This window comes from Cervus canadensis, chromosome 20, assembly GCF_019320065.1.
Source record: "Cervus canadensis isolate Bull #8, Minnesota chromosome 20, ASM1932006v1, whole genome shotgun sequence".
NCBI classification, from domain to species: Eukaryota; Metazoa; Chordata; class Mammalia; order Artiodactyla; family Cervidae; genus Cervus; species Cervus canadensis.
This window is the reverse complement of record NC_057405.1, coordinates 57,748,053-57,763,955: the sequence shown is the minus strand read 5'-3', so window position 1 is coordinate 57,763,955 and position 15,903 is coordinate 57,748,053. Positions and strand designations below refer to the sequence as shown.

At 41.3% G+C, this 15,903-nt stretch overlaps 1 protein-coding gene across 1 annotated transcript in view; it reads right to left on the bottom strand.

Moving 5' to 3' along the window:
• The window catches only part of LOC122422664, a 185,318-nt gene that overhangs the window by 92,791 nt on the left and 76,624 nt on the right, over positions 1 to 15,903 (bottom strand). The window contains exons 16-17 of the mRNA XM_043439187.1: positions 7,182 to 7,374; positions 5,278 to 5,405 (exon numbers count right to left, since the gene is read on the bottom strand). Of these exons, the coding sequence (XP_043295122.1) occupies positions 5,278 to 5,405; positions 7,182 to 7,374 (321 nt within the window). The remainder of the gene's footprint in view (positions 1 to 5,277; positions 5,406 to 7,181; positions 7,375 to 15,903) is intronic.

Here is a 15,903-nt window from a genome sequence, read left to right as displayed (position 1 = left end):
TCTCTACACATAAAAGGGGAGTGATATTATGAATAATACAACATCTAACAATTACAAGTTCCACTGAGACAGGGCATTCAGTGTCACTTCATCATTTATCTTCAACACCTTTTCCCACAGGCCCACTCTCCTCCCCCTGTTTTATTCTATTACCAAAGGTAGGCAGGTAGCCTCCACCCCTCTTCTACATCATCAGCCCCATTTATGACGCCTTCTCTTTAATAGCTTGCCGATTTAAGTTTCACATAGGTAGAAATGGTGGGGGAGGGGTTAGAATAGCAAGTGGAAGATGCAAGTCCCCTCTAAATATAAAGGTATTTATTCCAGATCACACTTCACTGCTGCTGCTGCTGCTAAGTCGCTTCAGTCGTGTCCGACTCTGTGCGACCCCATTGACGGCAGCCCACCAGGCTCCCCAGTCCCTGGGATTCTCCAGGCAAGAACACTGGAGTGGGTTGCCATTTCCTTCTCCACACACTCCACTAGGAAGGGCCTATGTACAGAACTCTCAAGAGCATCCAGGAAGCTTCTGTTTTACTAGAGTTCACAAGTCTTTTCTAAAAACTGAAGGAGGCTTCTCCACACTAACTGTTGAAGAAACTCAGAAAGATATGCTATTTTGTTTTTACATTTGTTTATGAACTTATGGAATTTCTGTTCTGCGTGTAAATTTTATTTGTGTATAGTTAGTCATGGTGCTAATCAGAAAAAGCTCTTCAGAGTTCACTGGACTGGAATCCCAAACAGATACCTAAGAGCTGATATGCAAGTAGTTCTGAACAACGTAGTTACTCTTTTTGGGTTGTTTTTAAAACTTTCATAGGCCTTAAACACACTTACTTTTGGAGACCCCGTCCCATACTGTCAGGCGAGTGTATGCTCCTTGGTTTTTGTCTCGTCACAACAAAGATTTGGAGTGACAGACATTAGGTCCCCCTCGGCATGTCACAGCTCCCGGGTCTCGGACAGACTAAACACTGAGTCTATGTCACCTGATGGACACAATCAACTCTGGCTGAAAGCTTCTGAACTTCTGCTCCCACCAGTCTCACAATGCAATGGATTCCTTTCCTCTGCCCAAATAATCCAACATCATCCCTAGAGTTGCAGCTCGACATGCCCCTCCTCAGTCTTCTCTGACCCAGTCCTCTAATGCAGGCTTCATGCTTCTGAAAGGCCTCAGCTCCCAGGGTGGCTGTAGCACCAAAGACACAGGTGTGCCCAGTGAGTTCATTTAGTTGACAGCAAGGAGTGGATTGCTGAGTCTGCAATTTTTGCCAACCTGATAGCCAAGCATACTCTGAGACGCATTAGAGCATTTTTTTGTTTCCTTGGGTAGTGGTCTTCCTGGTGGTTTGAGGCCTGGGAGCCAGCCCACTTCTTAACAAACTAAGGAATTTCCTAAAAGGAGATAAAGAGCACCTATCATTGTGTGGAGTCCATAGCTAAGAATGAAGACCAGAAAGAACTGAGAGGGTGTAAGCACTGCTTGAATATAGGTGGCAACAGCTCAGGAGGACGTAAAGGAACCCAAGTGGTAGGAAAAGCCAGGAGTGTCTCCATCTTGAATAATAACTCCTGAGGCTCCCAAGAAGGCAAACACTTGAGAATCAATAGAAGCCTAGGAATCAAATACTGCCTTAGCAATAGATGTCCAGTGTCTGAAGGCTATTCAATGCTAAGGCCCAAGGAGGGAGAGCCTGGGGCACTTTATTTAGCATCCAGTTTTGTAGGATGCACTTTGAGAAACACTGGTCCATGGGAACTTGGGTCAACCTTAGTATACAAAGGATAACACCAGAAGAAGCTAAAAGCTTAGGACACAGAGTGTGCTCCATAAGTTAAAAACTCACACACCTCAGAGTGTGAAATGAAGAAAGGTGCAGATCCCTTGTCTTTAAGTGAGCCTCAGGGAAAATGAAGCCAGCGGAGTGATCTAAATGACCTTATTCCAACTACAGAGCTCTCTAGAATAGCATTCAGTTATTAAATAGCAGAAGACAAAGCAGGAACAAAGGAGTGATGGGTTAAGAAGGCTGTCACTCAATAGCCTAGTGGAAGATTAGGAAAGAAACAGTAACTTCCCTAGTCATTCTCAATGAATTTAAACCTTTTTGGCTGGACCAGGGCAATCCCAGGAGCTGGTTTATAGAATTTGTACTGCTGTGACCTGTTTTTGTACAATGAGCCCTATTGTTTGGTTATTTGGCAGGGGAAGATTGTGGGGAGGGTTCTTGATAGTGATTCCAATCTGGTGATACCAGGTTGCAGAGGTAGGTGCTAAATTGCCATCATCACTTTGTTGTTGGTAGAATTACCAGGTTTAACAAATAAAAATACAGGTCATCTAATTAAATTTGAATTGCCGATAAACAAATATTGTTTTTTTTGTGTCACAAATATTGTTGTATTTTACCTGGCACCCCCAGTTGTTGACAAGGAAAATGTGGCTCTTTTTAAATTGACAAGCCTTTTTTCAAGCTTTGCCCTCCACCTTGAAAAGCTCTCAGATGGCCCTTTGCATAATTTTATTATGAATTCTTTCTCATCAGGGGTAGGGCTGTGATCTTTACACCTCACAGGTTCTATTTATTATCTGTTTGCTAACTGGCTCATTTCCATTTGAACTCTGGACTGGCATTTGTCTAAGAAGTCTTCCTAGCCTGTCAAATGTCACCTGTGTATGTCAAGGGCCAACTTGCAGGCAAAATAATGTGTGGTGCACACTGATGGTAGGCATCAAATATTGGAGAAAATAGAAAAGAGCCTGAATGAATAACCTCAAACCATACTGTGTTTATAGACTTTTTTTTTTTAAACCTAAGCCTCTTTTTATTTCTTGGATTTAAAAAAACTTTTAAAAACAGCACTTTAGGTCAAATGAAAGTGTAAAAGAGAAAATCTTGTCACAGAATTTTCTGCCCCGCCCCCCCACCCCCCCGCCTTTTTTTTTACTGCTCTAAACACTAATTCAAACTATCCTGAAAATGTGTCCTCTGGTGGCTGTGGAGAGAATTAGCAGTTGGTATAAATGTCACTTAGGAACTGGCACAGCTGATGCCTGGCTTTTGAGTCTCTTAATCCACCTAAATTCATACCAGCTCTATTTTTATGAGCAGTTTATATAATATGGTTACTTGAAGGATTTAAGGCAACCTAATGTGTTTGAGCAATTTTTAACTTTAGCGATTCTAATATATTTAACAATCAAAAACAGCTGAAGACACTTAGCAGTAGAATCAGTACTGGGGGAAATCAATTGTATTCTAGATAAAAGTCTGGTTTATCAATTAAAAATAGGCTCTTTTGACAATTTCTGGAACTCCAGAAATTGATTTGGAAGGCTACATTTTCCAGTTTTTGGCACAGATAAGTCAGTTTCTATAGGGAACTTATTTTCATTGTAGAAAGGAGGGAGATTATTTTCAATGGTTGTTTTAAGTTCAAATATTTTCATGTACCATAGAAGAAACTAGTAGACAGCCCTGGTAACTTAGTACAGAATGAACACTAGGCCAAAGTGAGGAGAAATTGGTTTGTTTATTTATTACTCTCTGCCTTCTGTTCTTCTCTACCATCAAGTCCTCTATAGGAAGCCTAGAAGAACTGAAAACAGAGGTGGGGAGAGCACAGAAAAGGGGTACTGCTTACAATTCATGTCTGGACCAATAAACATGTCAAGTTTGAGGATTTTGTATTACTTACATTTAATGCAGCCTCTCCAGATTCTATACTATGAGGCTAAATCGCCCATTTACTCAGTAGATCACAGTAAGCTTCTAATCGACAGATCAAGTGTCCGGATGCACACTCTAGAGGTCAGTTGTCTTTGGAAAGAGGAACAATTTTCAAAGCTACAGCTTGCACCCTGTAAGTCTAGCCAGTTGTTTTCCAAAATTGGATGATCTACATCTCCATGAGTAACAGACCAGAGAGTAGATGAAATGGTAAAACCCTCTACTAGAAAAACAATTCAAAGAAAAAATTTCCACTTCCACATCCTCTTACCACATCACAGTGTACTGTAACCTGGTTCCCATCTCTGCTACTCTTTGGAGAGATTCCTACAAAGCTAACAATGACTGCCTGATGGTTAACCCCACTGTCTGGTTTTTAGGACTCTTGTTCTTTGATGTTTCAACTATTCTCTACACAGGTAATAATCCTCTCTTAATTAAGACTCTTTTCTTTCTGTGGGATTTCCTAATGTTATCCTTTTCTTTTTGCTGCAGTCTCTTTGGCTACTCCTTGTTCTTCTCATGGATTCTTGTCCCATGACCTTCCCCTTAAATGTAAGTGTTCTCAGGGACCCATTTCAGACATCTCTTTTACTACTCATTTTGATACATTACTATGGTATGACTTCCACATTTATACCTCAGCTCATACCTGCTCCTGAACTTCAAACCTACAGCTCCCATAAAACATTCATGCATGCATGCTAAGTTGCTTTAGTTGTGTCCAACTCTGCGACCCTATGGGCTGTAGCCTGCCAGGCTCCTCTGTCCATGAGATTCTCTAGGCAAGAATACTGGAGTGGGTTGCCATGCCCTCCTCCAGGGGATCTTCCCAATTCAGGGATCGAACCCATGTCTCTTAGGTCTCCTGCATTAGCAGGCAGATTCTTTACCACTAGTGCCACCTGGGAAGACATTCACACCTGGGTTTTAGCAAACTCTCCTCACATGCCTTGTGTCCTAGACTCAAAAAACCCTTTCCCTCTAAAGAGGCCCCTCTTCTTTCATTCTGTTTCAGTTAACAGCCTCCTCCCTGAGCTTGAGGAAGTCATTTTAATTCCACCCTCATTCTCTCATGCCAACATCTAGTCTTCAAATCCTGTCATTTCCATTTCTGGAAATCCTTGCCCAACTGCTCTCACCCACCCACGTGTGGCCTACCCTTCTAAAGACCATAATAAGGTCTGTTGGTTTGTCTGCATTTAGCAAAGTGAGGCCCGTCCCTGACAGCACAATGAACACGAATGGAATCATCACGCCTTCTCACTAAAAGCATACGTGTCATAAAGGGCCTAAATTATACAGCCCTCTAACAAATTTCCCTTAAGCTGAAGCCATATCCTTCACGTTTTATTTTTTTGTAACAAAGAAGCACAGTAAAGAACATAAAATTGATTATATACTTACGACTAGCTAAGATTTTTAAAATACTTATTCACTTCATTGGGAGTTGCCCTACAAGACCCATGGGGTTTAAAAAAATATATTGGGTTTTATAAGAATGTTTTTAATAGGTGTTTTGTTTTCTAGGCAAAAATACCTGGCGCTTGCTTTCTAGAAGAGCTGCTTCCCAAGTCCACATGTCATACAGCACAGCAAATCTGTCCACACCTGCATGGGTCCATCCCCAGTCCTGGTCAATATGTGACTTGCTGCCCTCTTTGTGACCTGGGAGAGAAAAGGATGAAAATGATTAGAGACAGGCCTCACTACAGAGGTATTCCTAGTAGAAATGGCGCCCTCAGATTGTCAGCTCCCCCTCAGGAATGAAAACACTGAAGGGGTAACTGGGATTCCTAATAATCGGCTAAAGAGACATGGGCAAGACTAGGTAGGCCTTAAGTTCATACTTGCTGACTTCTAGATCAACAGAGGTTTTTGCTTTTACTTTTAGTTTTAAAAAAAGACTAATTTTAGAAATATAAACCAAAATTCAGTTAACATGAAAGATTTACTAAAATCTCCTCAAACCTGTAATTTAAAAGCAAAACATACATTTCTCCTCTGTAAAAACAGGTTCCTGGTGGTTTAACAACAAACCTAGTTTAAACTGCTGTATCAGTTGATGCCAACCAAGTGAAAAAATTTCAGGGAAACTTCTAAGGTATTTCTTAATTGTGCTAATTACTAACTTGAATCAGTAAGGGTAACCATTGCCATTATTCAGCTAAAATATTTTCCCACTATAGTACTGTAAGTTTCATTGACAGCATTATTATTGCTTAAAATTTTAAACAGTCTGTTTCAGAATAAAATATTAAAAAGTAAGGGGTTTTCAGGTTTAGTGATTATCAAGTATATGGTGGGTACTGAACAACAGAAAGCCATTGGTCAGGAATTTCCCCAGCAGCAGTTGGGAAATCATTTCACAATGAATGACAGTATACTCACTAGCTCAGTGAGACATACTCATGTGCCTAAGTATTTCAGTCAAAGTAAGTTCCTAGTAGCTAAACACAGTCACATCATATTATAAATTAACATCAGCAAAAATGATGCGTTGGTATTTAGGATCACCAGTAAAGATAAAAGCTAAAAGTTGAAATTAGGTGCCCTGGAATGTTGGATGTCATCACTGCATCCCATGATTCAGATCCCAAGTGGTCTGTGGCAAAGGGAGAACAAAGAATTCAATCTAATACTAAATTAATTCTGTCTGGGATCTGAAAGGTTAATTGTCAAACAGTCTTAGAGCAGCATTTTATAACAATATGAACATGAATTATCCTTAATTAAAGTCTACATATATTACAAAATAGCACAATCTCTTGCTAAATTTTCCTCTAGGTATTGCAATTCATCTAGAAACTCTAATTTCTTTCCAAATAGAATACTAATGTCATCATATTATTCCAACAGGAATATTCTTACCTCTTCGATTCCTAAAACTGGATAAATTTGAGTGATGCCAAAAGAAAGACAGAATACAGATTATGGGTTATTTGATTACCCTGACTAATGATTTCTCCCTCTGGGGCTTGTCTGACATTTTCCTAGACAGGTCTTGCATCCTGGTGGTTTTTTGTTAGGAACTCAGAAATATCTCTGCTTCTAACTGCAGTTTCCCCAAGGTCAATTATTTCTCTTTTTGTCACTTAGAAAAAAAGTCATTAATTTCACTTGCTTACTTTGCTTCCCTCAGGGCCCTGAACCTAGTATGTAATGCAGGAATGCTACTGGGCAACAAGTAGAGTCTAAACAACAATAAGAACTATAACCAAGTTACAGTTTCCAACAAATGGGGGACTTGAGCTGGAAACAAAACTTTATCTTTTCTAGAGTGGTGTGTGTTGGGGAGGTATAAATGCTTATTGGATTTTCCAATACTATTATACGTGTGTTATAGTTTAAGGTGGGAGGTGTTAAATAGAGCCCTTAGTGTTTTTTGTCTGTTTGGATAGGTAGATTTTTGTCTGGTTGATTTTTTAAAATCTGACTTCTGACCTTTTTCTCTCTCAATGTAATGGCTGGCCATAAGCAGCAGTTCTGTCTCTAGGTCCTTCAGATCACTCAAGGCTTCATCATACATGACATACACTCCTTGCTGGTCCTGGGTGTGGATGTAACCAGCATCCATGCTGTAGTAATCATCCTGGTTCTCCACTTCTGAGAACTCCATGAATTGGATGCTCTGGACCTGGGAAAGAAAGCCAAGCCTGGAAGTTACCAGAACAGGGAGAGAAATATGTTGCCAGCTCAAATGGACAAGATGGTAGGTTTCTGTTCCCACACAGTGGGCTGTCAGCATGGAGCTGTAGACACGATGAATGTATAAAGAGCTAGCTATATGTAGGGAAAAAGATAACAACAAATGTTAGGGAAGAGTAGTTCCTAAGATGGAGAGATTAACCAGTTGCTTAAATTTTATAATTAATTCAGGATTATCTGGGAAAAGGTAGACAATAGTGCCAAGGGATAAAGGTGGTCTCTGAAGCCAGAGTGCCTGTGTTTAGGTCCTTGGGCTTCCCAGGTGGTGCTAGTGGTAAAAGAACCCGCCTGCCATTGCAGGAGGTGTAAGAGATGTGGGTTTGATTCCTGGGTTGGGGAGATCCCCTGGAGGAGGGCGTGGCAATCCACTCCAGTATTCTTCACCCCCCCACCCCAGATTTCAAGCTATATTAGAAAGCTATAGTAATCAAAACAGTATGACCTTGTCACAAAAAAATTGGGTAAATGAAACAGAATATAGAGCCAAGAAATAAACCAACACATATATGGCCAATTAATTTACCACAAAAGAGGCATTCATATACAATGAGATAAGGACAATCTCTTTAGTTCTTTTTTCCTTATTGGGAAAAACGAACAGCCACATGCAAAAGTGTTAAACTGGACCATTAGTTTAGATTATATATTAAAAACTTACTCAAAATAGATTAAAGACCTAAATGTAAGACTAGAAACCATAAAATTCTAATAAAAAACATATATGGTAAACTCCTCATTATCACACTTGGCAATATTTTTTATGTCTGACTCCAATAGTAATGGCAACAAAACAAATACGTGATTTAAAAAAAAATTTTTAATGAAGAATGTGAATTCAGTGAAAAGAACATTTTTTTTTTTTTTAGAAATACAATTTATTATTTGCTTGCTTCTCTGAGGTCTCACCACGTGACATAAGGTACCATGCGATACCCAGATTAAAAGCATGGCTTTGGTGGTTGGGGCTTTAAGTAAGAATAGAAAATTCATCTTCATCATCATGTATGCATGCACGCTCAGTCGTGTGCGACTCTTAGCAACCCCGTGGACTGTAGCCCACTAGGCTCCTCTGTCCATGGGATTCTCCAGGCAAGAATACTTGAGTGGGTTGCCATTCCCATCCATGGCCACTCCAGTATTCTTGCTTGGAGAATTCCATGAACAGAGGAGCCTGGCGGGCTACAGCATTTAGGGTCACAAGATTCTGACATGACTGAAGCAACTGAGCACGCATGCACCCTGCCAGGACCTCACTTTAAGCAAGTCACTGAGACTTTAGACTCCATTTCTTCATCTATCACATGGGGACAGTGGAGACACTACAAGGTTTGTTGCATATGATACCATATGTGTATGTATGGCCTCACATGTATATGAGGCCCTTGAGATCTATAATCAGCTATTTCTCTTAATCTTATAAATACTTCTAAAATGCATTAACACAGTCTTATGACTTGGTGTCCTCTCAAAATTCACGTCCACTTGAAACTTGTGAATGTGGCGTTATTTGGAAATAGTCTTTGCAGATGTACACAAGGTAGGATGGGGTCATACTGGATTAAGGTGAGCCTCAATCCAATGACTGGTGTTCTTGTAAAAAGAGGAAATTTGGAAACAGACACATAGGAGAGAAGGCCACATGGAGGCAGAGACAGAGACTGGAGTAATGCATCTATAAGCCAAGGAACACCAAGGATTGCTGGCAACTACCAGAAGTCGGAGAGGTAATGAGGATTTTCCCCTGGGGCCTTCAGAGACAGCATGATCCTGCTGACACCTTGATTTTTGGACTGTTTTCAGAATCTAAGAGAATAAATTTCTCTCCCAGCTGTTGTGAGCCACTCACTTTGTGGTACTTTGTTATGGCAACCATAGGAAACTAACACAAGTTTCGAATAGTCCAATCATAATTTTATTTTTAAATTTAAAATAGGCAAGGGCCTATTGCTTCCTAGGAATCATTATTCTCATAATAACTCTCATAATTTCAAACTCCTCTACCCTGTTCCTCACTCCCAATGTCCAGCCTCCCTCAGTCTCAGCTGATGCCCCTCCACTTCTCCATTCACACACAAACCCACCACACTTGCCCCTCTTCTACTGCTCCCTCTGCACTGTAGGGGCCTATTACACTCCCCTTCCCAAAGGTCATTCCCTCCTGCTCTGTAGCATCTCTTCTCCTTGGACATCCAACTCATCTCAACCAGAGATTTTCCAACTGACTCTGATACACGCTCCTGGCCCTCTTATTTTAAAACACCCTCACACCCTTCCCCAGGTTCCACCTTATGTCCCTCCTTCTCACAGTCCAACCCCTCCTATAACATCATCTGTCTCCTTCTCCTCACCTCCTACTTCTCACCCATTCCCATCTAGCTCCTGTCTCCATCAAGCCACCTGAACCACTTTTACAAAGACCATCAAGGACCATCCAGCAGACTTTCTATAGTTATCTTTATGTAATCTCTCAGGAAGGTTTGACATGGTTTAGCATTCCCTGCTTACTGACCCACTTTTTGTGCTGGCTTTCTGGGATTCCACATTTTCCTTGCTACCACCAATTTTTCAGCCATTTCTTCTTTATCAGGTCATCAAATAGTGGCCCACACTCAAACCCCTAGGACTTCCATCTTTTCTTCCAATAGTCCTTCACTTGAAGACTGTACACTTTCACAGCTGAGATAACCATCTTTAGACCATTTGATCCCCAGTTTATATCTCCAGTCCAGACCTCCTAGAATTGCAGACCCACAGATGCAATTATCTATTTAGCATCTGTTCCTGGGCATCTCAAAAGCCCCTCAAATTTAATATGATCAAATCATGTGCTCTTCCCCACAAACCTAGGCCACCTCCAGTTTCCCCATTTAGTAAATACCACCACCACCCATCTACTTCCTCTAGCACGAATCATTCCAGATGTCTCTTTCTATCTCACCGTACATGTCCAATGTATCACTAAGTCCTGTTGATTTTACTTCCTATGTCTCAAATCCATCCAATTGCATCTCCACCACCCACCACCCTAATCCAAACTGTCACTATCTGGCACTAGAACTAGTCTAGCAGCTTCTAAACAGGTTTAGTCTGTTAAATGGTCTGTCCACTTTCCTTCTGGCATGGGCTTATTCTCCCCTCCATTTTATTCACTACTAGCAGAGGATCATTTAGAAATGGAGCTTAGATTATGTTATCCATTCTCCCTTTTAACATCTAACCCCCCCCCCAAAAAAAAGCCAAAAAAAAACCCCAAAAAAAACAACCCCACATCTAAAGCCTCTAAATGCTTCCCATTGCTCAGAGTACAAAACAAAACTCCATAAAAGGACCTACATGATCTGCTCCCTGCCTATCTCTTTCCAGTGGTTTTGAATCAAATGTGATTTTGCCCTCAGAGGACATTTGGCCATGTCTGGAGACTTTGTGGTTATTATAACTTGGGGGAGATGCTATTGGCATCTAGTGGGTAGAGGCCAGGGATGCTTCCAGATATTCCACAGTGTACAAGACAGTCTCTCACAGTAAAGAATTATCAGGCCCAAAATGTCAATAGTGCCAACACTGAGAAACCTTGGGTTACTTTCATTTTATACCACTTTCCACCTGGATTACTGTGTCCCAGTCATTCATGTATTCTTTTGATTTCCTCTGGGTACCATGCTTCTCTGGCCACAGGTCCTTTGCACAGACTACATATCCTTTCTTTGTGGAATTGCTAGACATTTGTTGTTCACTTGCTCAGTTGTGTCCAACTGTTTGTGACCCTATAGACTGCAGCAGACCAGGCGTCCCTGCCCTTCACTATCTCCCGGAGTTTGCTCAAACTCATGTCCATTGAGTTGGTGATGCCATCCAACCATCTTAGCCTCTGTCGTCCCCTTCTCCTCTTGCCTTCAGTCTTTCTCAGCATCAGGGTCTTTTCCATGAGTCAGTTTTTCGCATCAGGTGGCCAAAGTGTTGGACTTCAGCTTCAGCATCAGTCCTTCCAATGAATATTCAGAACTGATTTCCTTTAGGATTGACTACCTTGATCTCCTTGCTATCCAAGGGACTCTCAAGAGTCTTCTCCAGCACCACAATTTGAAGACATCGATTCTTCCACACTCAGGCTTTTCTATTGTCCAGCTCTCACATCCATATGCTACTGGAAAACCATAGCTTTGACTATACGGACCTTTGTAGGCAAAGTAATGTCTCTGCTTTTTAATATGCTGTCTAGGCTTGTCATAACTTTTCTTCCAAGAAGCAAGTGTCTTCTAATTTCATGGCTGCAGTCACCATCTGCTGTGATTTTGGAACCCAAGAAAATAAAGTCTGTCACTGTTTTAATTGTTTCCCCATCTATTTGTCGTGAAGTGATGGAACTGGATGCTATGATCTTAGTTTCTTGAATGCTGAGTTTTAAGCCAGCTTTTTCACTCTCCTCTTTCACTTTCATCAAGAGGCTCTTTAATTCCTCTTTGCTTTCTGCCACAAGGGTGGTATTATCTGCATATCTGAGGTTATTGATATTTCTTCCAGCAATTTTGATTTCAGCTTGTGATTTATCCAGGCCGGTGATGTACTCTACATTTAAGTTAAATAAGCATGGTGACAATATACAGCCTTGATGTAGTCCTTTCCCAATTTGGAGCCAGTCTGTTGTTCCATGTCTGGTTCTAACTGTTGCTTCTTGACCTGCATACAGGTTTCTCAGGAGGCAGGTAAGGTGGTCTGGTATTCCCATCTCTTTAAGAATTTCCCACAGTTCATTGTAATCCACACAGGCAAACGTTTTAGCATAGTCAATGAAGCAGATGTGTTTCTTTTTTTTATTCCCTTGATTTTTCTATGATTTAAGATATTGGCAATTTGATCTCTGGTTCCTCTGCCTTTTCTAAATCCAGCTTGTACATCTGGAAGTTCTATGTTCATACACTGTTGAAGCCTAGCTCGATGGTATTTGAACATTACTTTGCTACCATGTGAAATAAGTGAAATTGTATGGTAGTTTGAACATTCTTTGGCATTGCCCTTCTTTGGGATTAGAATGAAAGCTGACCTTTTCCAGTCCTGTGGCCACTGCTGAGTTTTCCAAATGTGCTGGCGTATGGAGTGCAGCACTTTCACAGCATCTGCTTTTAAGATTTGAAATAGTTCAGCTGGAATTCCATCAGCTCCACTAGCTTTGTTTGTAGTGATGCTTCCTAAGGCCCACTTGACTTCACACTCCAGGATGTCTGGCTCTAGGTGAGTGATCACACCATCGTGGTTATTTGGTTCATTAAGACCTTTTTTGTATAGTTCTTCTGTGTATTCTTGCCACCTCTTCTTGATATCTTCTGCTTCTGATATCTTTTAGGTCCATACTGTTTCTGTCCTTTATTGTGCCTATCTTGCATGAAATATTCCCTTGTTATCTCTAATTTTCTTGAAGGGATCTCTAGTCCTTCCCAATCTACTGTCTTCCTCTCTTTCTTTGCACTGTTAACTGAAAAAGACTTTCTTATGTCTCCTTCTATTCTCTAGAACTCTGCATTCAGATGGGTACGGCTTTCCTTTTCTCCTGCCTTTCACTTCTCTTCTTTTTTCAGCTTTTTGTAAGGCATTTCTTTTTCTTGGGGATGGTTTTGATCACTGCCCCCTGTACAATGTTATGAACCTCTGTCCATAATTCTTCAGGCACTCTGTTTACCAGATCTAATCCCTTGAATCTATTTATCACTTCCACTGTATAATCATAAGGGATTTTATTTAGGTCATACCTGAATGGCCTAGTAGTTTTCACTACATTCTTCAATGTAAGTCTGAATTTTGCAATAAGGAGTTCATGATTTGAGCCACAGTCAGCTCCCAGTCTTATTTTTCCTGACTGTATAGAGCTTCTCTATCTTAGGCTACAAAGTGTATAATTAGTTTGATTTCGGTATTGACCATCTGGTGATGTCCATGTGTAGAGTCACCTCTTGTGCTTTTGGAAGAGGGTGTTTGCTATGACCAGCACCTTCTCTGGGCAAAACTCTGTTAGTCTTTGTCCTGCTTTGATTTGTAGTCCAAGGCCAAACTTACTTGATACTCCAGGTATCTCTTGACTTCCTACTTTTGCATTCTAGTCCCCTGTGATGAAAAGAACATCTCTTTTGGTGTTAGTTCTAGGAGGTCTTGTAGATCTTCATAGAACCATTCAACTTCAGCTTCTTCAGCATTATTAGTTGGTGCATAGATTTGGATTACTGTGATATTGAATGGTTTGCCTTGGAAACAAACCAAGATCATTTTGCTGTTTTTGAGACTGCATCCACGTACTGCATTTTGAACCCTTTTGCTGACTATGAGGGCTATTCCATTTCTTCTAAGGGATTCTTCCCACAGTAGTAGATATAATGGTCATTTGAATTAAATTCACCTGTTTTAGTCCATTTTAGTTCACTGATTCCGAAAATGTCAATGTTCACTCTTGCCATCTCCTGTTTGATCACTTCCAATTTACCTTGATTCATGGACATAACATTCTGGGCTCCTATGCAATACAGTTCTTTATAGCATCAGACTTACTTTCACCACCAGATACATCCACAACTGGGCACTGTTTCTGCTTTGGCTTAGCCTCTTCATTCCTTCTGGAGCTATTTCTCTGCTCTTCTCCAGTAGCATATTGGACACTACTGACCTAGGGGGTTCATCTTCCAGTGTCATATCTTTTTGCCTTTTCATACTGTTCATGGGGTTCTGAAGGCAAGAATGCTGGCGTGGCTTGCCATTCCCTTCTCCAGTGGATCACATTTTGTCAGAACTCTCCACCATGTCCTGTCCATCTTGGGTGACCCTACACAGCATGACTCATAGTTTCAATGAGTTAGGCAAGGTTGTGGTCCATGTTATCAGCTTGGTTAGTTTTCTGTGATTGTGGTTTTCATTCTGTCTCCTCTGCGATGAATGAGGATAAGAGGCTTGTGTAAGCTTTCTGACTGGGGAGGACTGACTGGGGGAAAACTGGGTCTTGTTCTGGTGAGCAAGGCCATGCTCAGTTCAGTTCCGTTCAGTTGCTCAGTCGTGTCCGACTCTTTGTGACCCCATGAATTGCAGCACGCCAGGCCTCCCTGTCCATCACCAGCTCCCGGAGTTTACTCAGACTCATGCCCATCGGTGATGCCATCCAGCAATCTCATCCTCTGTCATCCACTTCTCCTCCTGCCCCCAATCCCTCCCAGCATCAGGGTCTTTTCCAATGAGTCAACACTTCACAAGAGGTGGCCAAAGTACTGGAGTTTCAGCTTCAGCCTCAGTCCTTCCAATGAACACCTAGGACTGATCTCCTTTAGGATAGACTGGTTGGTTCTCCTTGCAGTCCAAGGGACTCTCAAGAGTCTTCTCCAACACCACAGTTCAAAAGCATCAGTTTTTCAGTGCTCAGCTTTCTTCTCAGTCCAACTCTCACATCCATACATGACCACTGGAAAAACCACAGCCTTGACCAGATGGACCTTTGTTGGCAAAGTAATGTCTCTGCTTTGTAATATGCTATCTAGGTTGGTCATAACTTTCCTTCCAAGGAGTAAGCGTCTTTTAATTTCATGGCTACAGTCACCATCTACAGTGATTTTGGAGCCCCAAAAAATAAAGTCTGACACTGTTTCCACTGTCTCCCCATCTATTTCCCATGAAGTGATGGGACCAGATGCCATGATCTTAGTTTTCTGAATGTTGAGCTTTAAGCCAACTTATTCACTCTCCTCTTTCACTTTCATCAAGAGGCTCTTTAGTTCATCTTCACTTTCTGCCATAAGGGTGGTATCGTCTGCATATCTGAGGTTATTGATATTTCTCCTGGCAATCTTGATTCCAGCTTGTGCTTCATCCAGCCCAGCATTTCTCATGATGTCCTCTGCATATAAGTTAAATAAGCAGGGTGACAATATACAGCCTTGATGTACTCCTTTTCCTATTTGGAACCAGTCTGTTGTTCCACGTCCAGTTCTAACTGTTGCTTCCTGACCTGCATACAGGTTTCTCAAGAGGCAGGTCAGGTGATCTGGTATTCCCATCTCCTTCAGAATTTTCCACAGTTTATTGTGATCCACACAGTCAAAGGCTTTGGCAGAGTCAATAAAGTAGAAACAGATGTTTTTCTGGAACTCTCTTGCTTTTTCAATGATCCAGCGGATATTGGCAATTTGATCTCTGGTTCCTCTGCCTTTTCTAAAACCAGCTTGAACATCTGGAAGTTCTCGGTTCACGTATTGCTTAAGCCTGGCTTGGAGAATTTTGAGCATTACTCTACTAGAGTGTGAGATGAGTGCAATTGTGCAGTAGTTTGAGCATTCTTTGGGATTGCCTTTCTTTGGGATTGGAATGAAAATGAAACCTTTTCCAGTCCTGTGGCCACTGCAGAGTTTTCCAAATTTGCTGGCATATTGAGTGCAGCACTTTCACAGCATCATCTTTCAGGATTTGAAATAGCTCAACTGGAATTCCATCA